General features: G+C 19.4%; 1 protein-coding gene across 1 annotated transcript; it reads right to left on the bottom strand.

Moving 5' to 3' along the window:
- Nucleotides 1-3,017: 3,017 nt before the first annotated feature.
- On the bottom strand, nt 3,018-4,894 carry LOC128958600 (WD repeat-containing protein 82-like). The gene is made up of 4 exons (XM_054304487.1): nt 4,652-4,894; nt 4,236-4,566; nt 3,186-3,684; nt 3,018-3,133 (listed from the first exon to the last, which is right to left on the bottom strand). The coding sequence occupies exons 1-4, from the start codon at nt 4,753-4,755 to the stop codon at nt 3,069-3,071; spliced, it is 999 nt and encodes a 332-aa protein (XP_054160462.1). The 5' UTR covers nt 4,756-4,894; the 3' UTR covers nt 3,018-3,068.
- Between the last annotated feature and the right edge of the window lie 11,184 nt (nt 4,895-16,078).

The raw sequence follows: 16,078 nt of genomic DNA, 5'->3' as shown, positions 1-16,078 counted from the left end.
TTACAACGTTAATCATTAATTAATGTTATAATTACTTACAGTATATTTAGGTTTTGGATAAAGTAGTGATCGATAAACTTAATAATGAGTTTGACTGTTGAAACAAATGTCAATAATTGACTGAATGTGTATAAAAACAGAAACAATATTGTAATTTAAAAATACTAATTTTATTTGTTTGGCAACGACTACACTGTTTTAAGTACATAAAAAATTAACTTAAACTCTATGAACATTATATTAACTTTTTTGTAGAAAAAGATTGTGTCGATTGCCTTAACAGTACAATCCTCACATCCCAGAGCTGATTGCAATGGTATTAGTCTCTAACTGAGAGAACATGTGCAATGAGTACTTACTGTATATTGTTAAACGACAAATATAAATATTACTTAACCTTTATATCTAGAAATACTGTATATATATATACCGTTATATCAATTATATAACTTACTTTATATATATCTTGTCAATGTATTGGTTTCTATGGGGCTATAGATTTGTTACTAATATATATATATATAACAAACAAAAATCAGAATATTCTGTATTATTATTTATTTGATTACAGAATTGAATAAACATTTGTGAATATTGTCTATTGGTGTTTATGTTCTAATAATAACATATTTAACATTTCAATAGATTTAAAAACTATTTTATATTTTATATAATTTTTTAAATATATATATATTATACTGTAAATACATATAAATATTATAATTACACTGCTTTCATTCAGGGCTATAATATATAGTATATAATTTAATTAAAATATTAATTAAAATAATTTTAAATTTATAATAAAATTAAGAAAACTATTATAATACATTAAATTGATAACAAATCTATTATAATTAAGTCAATTTATAACAAATTATACAATTTCATGTATCCAACAATAATTATGAATATTTTTAAAAAACATATCTTAATCAACGTGTTATGATTAATAAAGATTATTATTATTATAATTTACAATTAGTAATGAAAATATTAATTAGTAATAGTTTATTTGAGCATGATAAATGTTTTAATAACAAATAATAAGCTATGTAGGCTATTTTTTAAATTAAGCTTTTAAGCTCACTAAGGGAATATATATTAAAACATATTTTTATTACCAATATAATACAGTATACATTGTAACTAATTAAAAAATATAAACATTTTTGATTAACGTTTATAATAATTTACAAATTATTCAATTAAGTTATATAATAAGTTTAAACTCTTCATAAAAATAATAAAATTCAATATAAAAAATTCAAAAGTTTTAAGTGATTTTAAAAAATTAAAAGTTAGAGAATTTGTGTACAACTTGTATATTGTATATATGTTTGCTTGTATTTTATAAAATAAATTGTTTGTTTATACAATTTAATTAATTTATTCATTTGTTTTGTTAAGTATAGTCATATTCTTATTTGATATAAAAAGCTATTAAAACTACATATAATTTATGATAGATTTGAATTTATGAAGCAATCAATAAATATATATAAAGAATATTATCTCTAAAAGTCATAAAATGTTTCAATTTATTGACTTTTTCCCGAAGGCAGCAGTCATTCATTATGTTATCGACAAAACAAGTTATTATTGCAAATAATACAATATAGTAGATCTATAAAAACATATATTATATTGTATATTACAATTTGTATGTATTATATAAATTGACTGATATTATTATACAATGGACTTTCGTTATAGTAATGCTTTGTGATGTATAGTAAACTTTAGATATTGTGAACAAATACTGTATATCGGGTTTAGTGGTCACACTAGAGATAAAACATATTTTTATAACTCTATAGTCTATATCTCGTTATAAATTATTGTAATTTTATATTATATGTATTATTCATATGTATTATAATATATGATATTATGTTTTCTCTCTATATTGTCTAAAGTCAATATAGTGTATAAAATTACTTATAATATATAAAAATACTATATTAACATTAAAAGTACAATTGAAATAAATTTACTATTATTACACTTAAAAAATAGTAACTGTTTAGCTATAGCCTCATTTTTAGAGAACTTCAGTAAATAAATAAATAATAAAAAGTTTAATCTATAGATAGAAATAGTAAATCAACAAAAATGTTTTGAAAATGCACCTGGGTATATATCTAACTATATTGATTTGTAACATATTTTAACATAAAAACTAAATATATTGATTTTATTTTAAATTTTAAGTTACAATTCTGCTTATCAAACATATAGTGGTCAACAAATCCAATGCTATGATTAGACGGCATCAATGCTATAATAAAAATGTTATTTTTATTTCTACTATCAGGCGGAAGGTCAGAGGTTATCTGTTTTACCGTTTAATGAGATCTCATCCCAATTAAGAATAAAGTTTTTGCTATAAAATAATATTACAGTAAAGAAAACAACAGAAATTGTTTTAAAAATATTGTAAATAAATAAAAGTTATGATATCATGTTTACTATAAGTTTGTTGTAATACTCATATTACAATAAAATTATTATAATGGATGTTATTATTGACAAAATCAGGAATTATAGAAAAATAGACACAGAATAACATTAGATTAAATTATTATAATAAATTAAAGTACAGTATTTTGTAATCAAATATTGTAATTATTAATAATAGCTTATTATATCACTATTTCCGGTAATAGTATATACTGCACAATAAGGACACAGATATGACAATCAAAACAATCAATTTATTATTGACTATATTTGTTTTGAATCTATATGTAGACATTTATAATATTACGTTATTAGATTTATCAAATATAAATTATAAAACTTAATGTAAATGTAATATAAATTTATTATATGGTACAGATTTGTCTATAAATAATTTGAAATTTTCAAACATTATTTATTCAGTAATGAGTATAACAATAATATGAATTGTATTAACATTTAAGTGATACATAAAATTTAATCAAAAAATTAAGTTAATTGTATAATTAGAAAATAAATGTATTGTTATTGATGTTTAACAATTAGATCATTGACTGTTTGAACGGTTGGACTCCAATATGAGATGTCATGACAAGCGCTGGCAATCATATAAAACATTGGATTAAATTTAACGATTCGAGTGAACGCTTCGTGCATTGAACGCCAGTTCCTGGTGTGAGTAGCCGTTACGACATTAAATAAATTCAAATTACCATAATTACCGATTCCGGCAAAATTACCGCTCGAACCACAAAATATGTATTGAGAATCGGGAGTCCACGTCAGCTCCAAGTCCTTTCTTAACTCATTCTTAAAGCCATTTAATTTACATCTTTCTTGAAGTGAATAGGCGTCTACTATACGAATGGAAATGCCATTTGTGGACAGGGCTATCATTTTTCCGTTTGGCGAAAAATATAGACCATAGACATCACCTAATGACTGATCTGACTCTAATCTATTCACTTTAAACGGACCTTTCGTATAATTTCGTATATCATAGAGTCGTAAGGATGAGTCCGTCTGTAAGCTCACTGCAAAAACCAGACCCGTCGGATCAAACGAGGCCACTGATCGGCTCAAACATTTGACCACTGATAGCGACCTACGATCGCCAGGTTTAATGTTGGCATTAAGTCGACTGTCCCACAAACGGATTGTGTTATCCAAAGATGAACTTAAAAAACAGTTGTAATTTTTGTTGATTGAAATACCTGTCACCTAAAATGTATGCCAACAATGATTTAATTTACTAAAACTTCTATTATTTGAATCTAATATAAATAAATATAAGAAAAATAATTTTATAATAAAAATAAAACTTATTTTTCAATAAAAACAAATATAATCAACTTTTTTCTGATAAATAAGCATAAAATCTAAATTACAGGTAATACAAAAATAAGACTTAAATTGTTGTATTTGATTTTAAAACAAGTTTTAAAAAATGAAAAAGTTATTTCATGTAATACTTCTAATATACTGTACTTTAATTTAAATTAACTGTAATTAAAAACTTTTAATTTAAATATTAAATTTGAGTTAATAGATAGTCGACAATAATTAAGAAACATTTTTTACGATAATATCAATAAGTTATAACAAAATATCAAAATTTATGCAAAAAAAAATGAGATAAAAAATTTTAGTCATATTTTCACATAAAACCACAAAAATGACAAAATTTTAATAAATAGTCGAGAAAAATGTCAATCAAATAAATTAATTGATTCAATGATAGAAAAAATAACAAATAAATTGTGAAATCAAACCTGTCTTTCGTGTCCGCAATAGTAGTGCAGAAATGTCTTACTATTGATATCCAAATGTCTTATTTTGTGGACATCGGCGCCAATTTGCGTCTCATATCTTGAGGCAAACACACAGGTGTTGGTGTCATTCATCCAATGAATGTGATCCGATCCGTGCTTTTTGGACGGTATGACTCCCACTTCATCGCCGTTCAGATTAAATATGCGGACAATAGAGTCGTCGGATGAGACCATCAGATGAGTTCCCGATTGATTCCAATCCATTGAATTCACTTTATATGACGAATCGTCATTCTTCTGGAACCGAGTGTATCGGATCTGATGAAAGTCACTACAAAATACACATTAGTTATGACTGACTGTACAATATAGTGGACAACGAGTGGACAACAAGTGGACAACAAGTAGACACTTACGTCAGTAGCCTTTCATCCATCTGTGAGCTGGTCTTCATATCAATGGGTTGGACACCGACCAGACTGTTGGCCAACAAATTGCTTTGAATGCCGTATTGTATCATTTGTTTGACTATCAATCACTTCAACGAATCAATCAATCAATCATTCATTTAATGTTTTCATATGTTTTGTTGTAAACAATAATCAAAACAAAAGATTCATAAAAACAATTAAATTTTAATAAATAAATAAATGTTTCAAAAGTTTAAACATTGAATCACATGACAGACATTATATGCATTATATTGTATTGCATTGTATTGTATTGATTGCAATATTATTAATAATTATTACAATATTAGAGATTTGTTTCAAACGGTTTAGATATTTATATTAACACTACTTAAGTATTATAAATAATTGATATTTTTTTAAATAGATAAGTATTTATATAAAATTAATTATTAAATTGCTTTAAAATTTGTTATATAATTAATTTTTAATTATTAATATATTTAAAAAAATAACAATTAATAATAAATAGATTATTAAATAAACGAAAAGATTGCAAAATAAATGTATTATTATTTCATCTGTTTTTCTAATCTATTGGAAAATATAATATAATAAACAATAACGTAATTTATGAATGTTATTAAATATAGTCAATTAAGCGCCACTTCAAGCAATTGGTTGACAATATTTTGTTCAACAATTCATATACAAAATACACAATAAATTTCTACATTTATTACACGTTTACTGTATTCTTAATACTAAAAAATATTAATAAATTAAAAAAACTTATAAATATCGAGACATCTATTGATTTGATATTTAAATGTAATTTCAAATATAATGCAATAATTTTTTTTATAAATACTGTATTCAAAGCATACTCTGTACTAACAAATAATTTAATAAGCAATCAATTAAATACAATGTATTTATAATAATAAAAAAAATTATGATTGTAATTATTAACTAAAATTTATTTTTCATAAAATGATTATTTAATACTATATTTTATTTATATTAATTATATTAACCACGTTTAGTATATATTTAATTTACTGTATTTATTTAGCATGTTAAATTATTATATTTTATTAGTATTGTAATAAATATTATTATTGATTTTTGAAAATTAACAAATAAAAGTTAGATTTTATAGTTTTTTAAAAATATAAAAATAATAATTAAACGAATTAATATTTTTAGAAATTATTTATATATAAATTTAAAAAATCATATTTAATTGATATTATCTTTCATTGATTTGAAAAAAAATAAAATTAATGAAAAAGTCATTTAAGAAAATTGTTGTAAAAATGTTATATAAATCTTAAATAAATTAATTATATATAAAATAAAATTTAAAAAAACTGAGTGGAAAATGTGTTTTGAATTTTATTTATGATATTATTATTATTAATATTTATAATAATGATTAATATAATTAATTTTCATGATTTAATGTGTGCCTAAATGTGTACGAAGTGCTCATTAAATTAGAAACAAGTTTTCTTAAATACAAAAGAGTTATATCACATGTTATGTCCCATTAAAATACATATAAATTTAATTTTTTAGACAAAACTTTAAAACATTTTTTACTTTTAATCCAATGGTTTTTTAGCTAAAAAATTTATTTATTAAAAACCAACAAAAATGAGTGATTGATCTCTTGAGGCAAAACTCATTATCTGAGGTCTAATTATAATTATTTATATCAAACGTTCAAATGTGATGTAAATCTTATTGTTTTTTATTGTTGTATTAGTTATTGTTGTTGTTGTAGTTATTTAGCAAATTTATATATTTATAAAATACATAAATAAACTTTTACATGTTATAAGAGTTTAAATATATTTTTAAACGTTAATTTCTATTCAGGATCAAATTTATATTATTTGTTAATATTAATACATTTTTAATAGATATTTACTTAATTTAAATTAACACATGCTATATGCTATATTTATATTGTCTAAAATTAAATTGAATATAACAAAACAAAATATTCAAAAAAATAAAACAAAAATTTTAATTAAGAGATATTTAATTAATAGTTTCATACAAGATTGAAGGATAAATAAATGTTAAAAATGTGATTTGAATTATAATTAAAATAAAAGAAAGTATTACAATTTACGTAAATTAAAAAAACTAGTGTAAACTTATTAAAACAATATATAGTAATCAATCATTAAAAAAAATATCTTTTAGATTCATTATAATTCATTGCAATTGTAATGACAAGTGAAATGTCATCCCCGGAAAAAAACAAATATTTTATGCATTCATTTAAATTCAAATAAAAAAAAAATTCTTAAAAAAATAAAGTAAAAATCAATGTTTTGTTGAGTTTTATTAAATTAATTTGCTATTCAAAAGTTGTTTTGTAAGTAAATTTATTTGAAATAAACTAAAAATACAAATGAACGACAACGCCATTGGATTATTGCAAATATTATTATTAATAATATTTTTTATTTTACAAATAAAATTGTTTTTATAAAATCAAGGATTTTTATAAATATTGTTTAAATTACTGTAAATATATCTAAAATATTTTTTTAACTAATAAATTTAATAAATTATAGTACATAAAATAGTTTATAATAAATTTATTTGCTGTCAAATATGTAAAAATTATGTATATATTTTGTAATCACATCGTCAAACATTTATATGCAATTTTTTTAATTAAAATAATGTCTTAATTTAATTCAATTTATAAAATACTGATTATTAATATAAAATGAGTGATAATTGTTAAATAATCTTTAATTAAAGTTTCTACTTTAGAAAGCTAACTGTTATAATGTAAAACATAATGACCAAGAATAATTTTGTAAATTTAAATTACTTAAAAGATTACTTTCATTCAAATATATTAAAACAATTTTATTTATGTAAAACTTTTTAGTTATGATTTAAAATAGTAATTATTAGTATATTTAAATAATAACCTTTAAAAATAATTTGCTCTAAATATAATATTACTTTAATAAAATCAATACTTTAGTATTTTGCAAAATAAATAAAAATGTATTCAATAATATAATTATTTATAGCTGAAATAAACAACAACAATATTATTGCTATAATTTATTTGTTTTATTTAATTTAATATAAAAATAAAAAATTCATAATACAAAAATAAAATTTCAAATATAGCTAAATCTAATAATAAACTGGCCCCCAAAAAACATAATAAAAACTTGATATTAACTTTAATTTAAGTCAAATGTTTTTATTTTATTTAATATAATTTATATGTATACCATTTTTAACCATATTTAGATTTAATATTACAATTTTATTTAAAGTTAATTTTAGTTTTAACAATTTTCTTTAATGACAAATGTCTTTTCTATTAATATAAATTTAAAATAAATCAATATATTTTTTGTTACTTATTTTACTATTTAATTATAAACAACTACAAACTCCAGTAGTAATTAATTTATGACTCGATATTTTCTATAGTTTACAAAATAATTTAAAAGGTTTTAATTTAATATTGTGCTAATATGTGACTTAATTTGAAATAGTAATATACATTAAGGCAATTAACAACTTTGGGTTTTTAGTGAAATTATAACTTGAAAATAATTTAAACCTTTTTTTATAAAGAAATTATATTTTATATACTTTACTATATATTATTATACTATAAATTAAAATCTATTATAAAAATTCTAAAATAATTACACCATATAAAGAGTTAACTTAGTCTCAATGCAATAAAATTATTTGGTTTTTTAATTATAATATAAGTGTAAAATATTATAAACTAAATTAAAAATTAATGTAAATTAATCTTGTATTGCAAAACTTCAAACAATAAATTAATTGAGTTAAATGACATGCATCTTATAAAATATTGAAGTAACATAGTATCAAAACATATTATTAAAACATTATAATCATTTTTATTACATTTTAAACTGTAGTTTTAAAAATTTATTAATAATATATAGAATTGATAATTATTGAGTGTATGCTATTACAAATGTAAAATTAAAAAATAAATATACAATTAATAATGTAATTATTGAATGAGAAAATATTTATTATAAAAGAAAAGTTTGTATCAATTACTATAAAATAAACTAAACTAAACTAAATTAACATTAATATATATATATACCTAATTTGACAAAACAATTGTCAAAATATTATTTATCTAAATCAAATATAATATAAATTTAAGAGACAACAATTAACATGTGATACAAATCGTGTTTATATCATATCATGAAATAAACATTAATAATAAGTTAATAATATTTTAACACACAATTGTCATAACATTAAACAATATTATTTCAAAATCATAGCTGTAAAACAACTTAAAGTATTAATTTTTAAATAATAAATGATTAAACAAATATACTTAATATTAAAAAATAAACTTTTATTAATTTAATAATTTAATGGATATTTCATGATAGTAAACACTAAACTTTGGTTTCAATTGATTGATTATTAATATACAATACTGTGACATAAAAATAAATATTTTGATTTCAAAATCATTTATCTATTTTAAAGTACATTAATATAAAATTGACAAAAGGAATTGCTATCAATTTTAATAAATTTATCATTTATTTAATTAATATATTTTTAAAATATAGATAAATAAATAATCTTGGAAATTTTATTGTTTTTTAGCAATTTTTAAATCAGATTCATATTCATACATTAAATATCCATTTTATTGTTGTTTATTTCACTGATTAAAAACTTAACATTGAAATTATATAACTCTTATCTAACATTTAATTTAATCTCTTGATCTCACTTCAGGTGAAACATTGAAACTAAGAGACAAACAAAAAAGTAAATAAATGTTTATTATTTGTGCGGTTTATAAGTATATTTTGAGTGAAAGATTATCTCAATAAATCTGATTTTAATTTAGATTTCATCAAATCATTTACAGTCTCATTGATTTAAGAGATGTTTTGTTTTTTTCAATTTTGGTTTTTGCACACATATGTGAATACACTGCCATAAAAAATAAATAATAAAAAATGATTTAAAACCAAAGCATCACAACACTAGCAAACTGTTAAAACCAGATAAAAACCACTGAAAAAATATAATTACTGTTAAATCGGAAAAAATAGAAATTTTCGAAAAATATTTATCAAAAAATGTTTTAAGATTTTTAATTATATTTAGTTATTTAATAAAAATAATACTGGTATAACAATAAGTGAATTATATAATATTTAATAAATATAATATATATATATATATATATWTCATGACTTAATAGCAACCCTGAAGACGATCTGATTTGAGATCAAAAACAAGGACTTCGAGTAAATGAAGAAAAAATCATACAATGATTTGGTAAATGTTTTTATAATATGAATATAATATAATACAGTAAATGCCGAAAATGTTGTTTATATTAATTAAAACTCTGTTAATATATAACTAAAGCAAATGTATAATGTATTAAAGGCATGTTTACAAATTGTAAATTACAATATCAGTAATATACAGTATTATTTCATTTTAAGATTTCAATAACAAATAGTAATCACAAGTTTAATATATAATGTAATCATATTATATGATTGCAAAATTTGTTTTTTAGATAACATTTAACATTAATACAAATATTGTTTACAAATAAATTAACAACAATTCTATGCAACAAAACTAAAGATTTTTTCACATTATGTTTCTATGAATGATATAAAGAATATTATTATAAATCATATAATTTATATTTAAAATGATTATATAAACTTAGATTTTAAAAACTTTTAAAATATATGCAAATTCCTCTGTTTTGTAATCAATTTGACAAACATTTTATAACATTAACGACAAACTTCGGCACAAATTAATACAATGAGAGCTCTATTTTGTCTATTTTCTTGCGGAGAAGTCATCTAAATGTACTGCAGATATAGATAATAAAATAAACAACAACTCAAAGATTACTTGACTATTATGACAACATTTTGCCACTTATTATAGATAAATACTGTTTAATATATGAGAAACTGTTTATATAACAAAATATTTAAACTTTTTTTGAATACATTTTTGAATCATTGTTTTTAAGATTTTAAAAATAGACATTTAGTTATAAATAAACAATATTTATAAGTAAATACAGTATAGTATACTTTGACTCGCAATTTATTATTCAATACTTTATAATATGTATTATTAAAATATAATTAGATAAGCATAAATAAAAATTGTCAAATTGTATTTACAAGTTTCAACTAAATGAAAGTAATTTTTAATAAATATCATATATATATATATATATATATAATAAATAATTATAAATTAAATCATTAATTTAATATTATTTGTTTTCGATTAAATAAAAATATAATGCATTACTAAATAAAAATTAAGTAATAATATAAATTTAATTAGTAAAAATAAAAATTAATAATTTAATTTAATGGCGTCAATGAACTAAAATTCAATAAAATAAAGTTTTCTTAAATTTATTTATAAAATACATATTACTTTTGCTTTTTATTTGTTTATTTATTAAATAAAAAATTAGTTCAATTAATGCAAATAATGACCCGATCGACGACTAGATAAATGCTAAACATTTCTCTATAGAAAACTATAACTACTGTTTAATATTATATTATTTTACTTTATAGTAATATTAAATTGTTTTTATTAATAGTAAAATATCTATATTAAACAATATATTTAAATATAAAATTAATTCTAAAATTTAAAACAAAAATTATAAAAACATACGCAAAAATATTAATAAATTAACGAATTATTATTAAAATTATTTTGCTAAGTTTATAAAAATTTATAGATTACAAATTCAGTAATTTATTTAATAATTTAAGTAATAAACAGTTTATAGAAAATACAGTATATATATTTCGAAATATTTAGAAAATACAATATATAAATACAGTATACTGTATATATCTAGAAATTGTATTTTGCTATTTATAAAACTTATAATCTCTCTCTCTCTCTCTCTCTCTCTCTCTCTCTCTCTCTCTCTCTCTCTCTCTCTCTCTCTCTCTCTCTTTGTATGTATTGTGTAAACTCTACACTGTAGAGCACGCATAAGCAAACTTAGAGTACATATTCACCATAAGAGAGCATTAAATATAATAATATAAGGGTTAAGCGAGATTTTGAGTCTTAGTGTGTATAGGGTGTAGAGGGTGTAGAGGGTGGGGTAAAATTTTTAAAAATCTCAAAAAAAATCTTGGATTATAGTTTGGGTTTACCTTTTTATTGTATTTTTAAATAACAAATTTTCAAAATTTTTAAATCCAGGATGTCAAGAAGACAATTTTCAAAAATTCCATAAATGTTAATAAGAGGAAATTCCCAGAAAAGTAGGATACAATTCCCAATAAATTCCACAATTTTTCAAAATATTTACTTAAATTAATCAAAAATATTTTAATTAAAATTATAAAAATAAAACATAATTTTACTCTAAAAATACAAAATTAAAAATAATTTAATTACAATATTTTATTATTAATATCTAAAAATATAATTCTAATTATAACATAATTACATATTTAACAAATGAATCATTTTTAACTTTTCAGTTAAATATATTGATTAGAATAATATTATATTTAGATAAATATTAACTTAATACTAATTATTATATATTTTTTGTTAATATATTAAACTCAAGCAATTATTATTATATTTTGATTAAAATTTTAAAAATTGATAATAATTAGGCGTTTAAAACTTAAGAATAATTAATAAAAACATTAAAATATACTGTATATTTTATTATTATTTTAATTATATTAAAATTAAATTTTGCTTGTACTATAATAATTATTTTAATATTTTAGTTTTTATTTTTAATAAAATAATGTAATATTATAATTAATTGTAACGTTAATTTTAACTATTTTACAAATATTTACTTAATATTTTAATTTAAATAAGTAGTTAAAACATAACATTTAATTAACAATTAACAATTATTAATTAAAATTTTAATATTTAAAAATAGGTGTCTAGAACCCGGAATTTTAACGGGTGTCTATTTCTCCTCGTTATTAAACTACATTTTTTATTTGGTCATAAAGTTTGGGGAAGTAGGGGTAAAATTTCATATTCTTGATCTTGGGGTATATAATTGACATATCCCCTATAACTGCTTAACCCTGATTAATATATATATATATTATTATATTATAGTTCACATTACAAATAATATATGAATAATGAAACTTAACAATAAGCACTTAGACCTATCAGAAATCAAACCCGGGGTGTCGTACCCGAAGATCCACACATTAGCCTCTCAGCCATCGAGAGAGAGAGAGAGAGAGAGAGAGAGAGAGAGAGAGAGATAATAAATAGTGTTTCTATAATATTATAAAAATATATTATATTAAACAAATAAATCAATTTGAATATAACTAATAGTATTTCTTAATTAAAAATCCTTGTTTTATGCATATATTAATAATTAATAATAACATAAAAGGCTTTGTTTTTTTGTCAGATTTATCACAAATTGTTGCAACAAATCATTTACGGATCGATAAATTCATTACAGTAACGAATAAAAACAAATTTTTCATTAAATATTAATTAAATATATATTTAACTTAGTATTTTAATTAAATCTCTAGCTTTAAAATGTTGTTTTTTATAAAAATATTTAGTTAATAAAATAAATTTTTAAAAATATTAAATAAATAAAAATTATACATCTTTATATTTCCTTATTAAATAATTTTATTTGTCTTATTTTATTTATTATAAATTATATGATATTTAATTAAGAGTTTGTTTTTATTTCAATATCGGCTTTTTAATAAAAAAAACTGAAATCATTTTAGTAAATGTTTATTGATTACTATTTACAACTAGTTATAAAAAATAATAAATTGAACTATAAATATGCACTAATATTTAAAATATCAAATTGTTAAATTAATACATATCGCATAATAAGCATTATTATTATTTGTAAATAATTTTACTATTTTACTATTAATACTGATATTTTAGATAATAAGAAAAATATAAAAACATATTATATAAGGGCCTTAAATTTTTAAATAATTTGACTAAATATTTTAATTAAAATATTTATAAAAAATATTTTTAATTATATAAAATTGAGACAAATTTTTTTAATATAAATTATTATCCATTATATAAATCTTAATGAAAATATTAAAAAATACTTTTCCAAAATCTTATCAAATAACCTGTTTTTAAAATCTATTCAAAATTATCTAATAATTAAATTGTAGATTTTAGATGCAATAATAAAGTTTGTAATTATTTATTTCAATTTATGATAGTCTTTATAGGTTTTGCGGCAATATTTTTAAGACAAATCGCTAAGACATTTATTGTATATTATGTTATGTTATGTTAAATTAAATTCATGGAAATTATATATAATTTCAAACACATTGCATAAAGTGCTTCAAAAATGATTGTATGATTTGTTCAAACTGTTTGTGCAATAAAAAGTCAATAAATTAACAAATATTAAATTTTATAAAATTAACAATTACTGTATATAACCAAAAATCGTGTGATTAATAATTAGCCATAACAAACATAAAAGTAGTTAAATCTACAATAAAATGATACAATTGATTGAATAGCAGTAAAGTAAAACCATTTTGTTAATATAGTATTAATGTTATATTATGACTATTGCCATGACTTAGATTGAATTATAATTTAAAAATTAAAATACAATATTATATTTAGCATGTATTTTATAAATTCATTAACTAAAAAGTCTCCTCCCAAGTCATTTATAATATATTAAAATACAATATTATTTATGTTCATAGATATAATTTATTTGACAAATAAATTAAATTTATATTATAAATTTTAAGCAATTTATTTGTTGTATATTTATTACTTATTAGATATGTCTTAGAAATGAATTGATTATTTGTACTTTAATTAAATCATATTTTCTTTTTATTTCAATTAATAGTTTTTATAAAAATATAGAGCTACAAAAAAATATGAAATTTTTCATTTAATTAAAAGGAAACAATTGTTAATAAAAACAATTAAAAATATTTAAGCTATATTAATTGTTTTTCTGAGGTATTGAAAATTATTTATTTATTTTTTCAATTATTAAATATTATAATAATTATTCAAATAACTACATTTGCAAAATTTATTTTAAAATATAATATAATGTATACTTATAATTGTAACTGGTAAATTTATTGGTATATAAAGTGTAAACATAAATCTTATTTTAAGGAAAACTGTATTTACAAATAAACAGTAAAGTATAATAAGTTAGATATATATAATGTATATATTTATTTAATAAATATATAATACAGTATTAAAATATAGAATATATCAAACCGGGAGGTCTTATAAGTTTATAAAAAGAGAAACCAGTAATCAAATAATTGTATCACAATTTAGACAAGTTTTATGTATAGTTATAAACAAATAAAAATCACTAAAAACAAAACGCTTGTGTTATTTAATTAGACTTTTTTGTATTCAATTAAAACTAGTTTATTTTTATAGCAAAACTTATGTTATTTTTAAACAAATTCTTATAATCAAAAAAAAATTTCGATATAATATAAATATACTAATATTTAATTATTATTATTTATTATAAACATTATTCTATAATATGACTGTAAGCATGAGTTTAGGGACGGCTTAGCATTTATTCACTCATATTTTATATTGAAAAAAATAATAAAAAATCATATCAAGTATTTTATTAATAATGATTAGGCGTTTTGTGTTTGCAGGCAATTGTATAGCAATTTATCATTTATGAAGATAATAGCAGTTATTTTGATATACAGTGTTTTATTTAATGAAAATATTGAGTCCGGCTTATATGCCGTAAATATACCCCAAAAAAGTAATATATTTTTGCCCAGTCGTGCAATGCTTGTCTGGCTACCAGTGCTTGAGGTTCACCCCTTTTAATTTTAAATTAATATATGGCTTCTTTTAAAAAATAAATTACATTTTTCGCAGCCCATATAGACATGAAGTAATTTAACGTATTATAATTACTGCTATATACTATAAATTTATAAATTGAAAAATATAAATATATTTAAAACTAATTTTAATTAAATGCTAATATTTGCTGTCAATTTGCCTCAAGTTTTAAACCATAAGCAACCTAATATGTCTAATGTAAAAATTTTATTTTATTAATGAAACAGCATATATATATATTGCAATTAAATCATACGTTTAAACTATATTTAGATAAACAAAAAATAAGAAAATAGTATAATATTTAATCATGATTACCATAAATTGACTAAAAAATATTTAAATTAATATTATCATCATTTAAAAAAATACTGAATATTTCCTACTTCCAGATATTATAATTTTATCAATTTAGTATAAATTTACATAAAATTTAAGAAACAATATTAT

Source organism: Oppia nitens, unplaced genomic scaffold, assembly GCF_028296485.1.
Source record: "Oppia nitens isolate AA-2021 unplaced genomic scaffold, nextdenovo-longstitch-racon4-pilon3 scaffold13_pilon_pilon_pilon, whole genome shotgun sequence".
NCBI lineage: Eukaryota > Metazoa > Arthropoda > Arachnida > Sarcoptiformes > Oppiidae > Oppia > Oppia nitens.
Note: the sequence above shows the minus strand (reverse complement) of the source record. Positions and strands in the feature narration are given on the sequence as shown.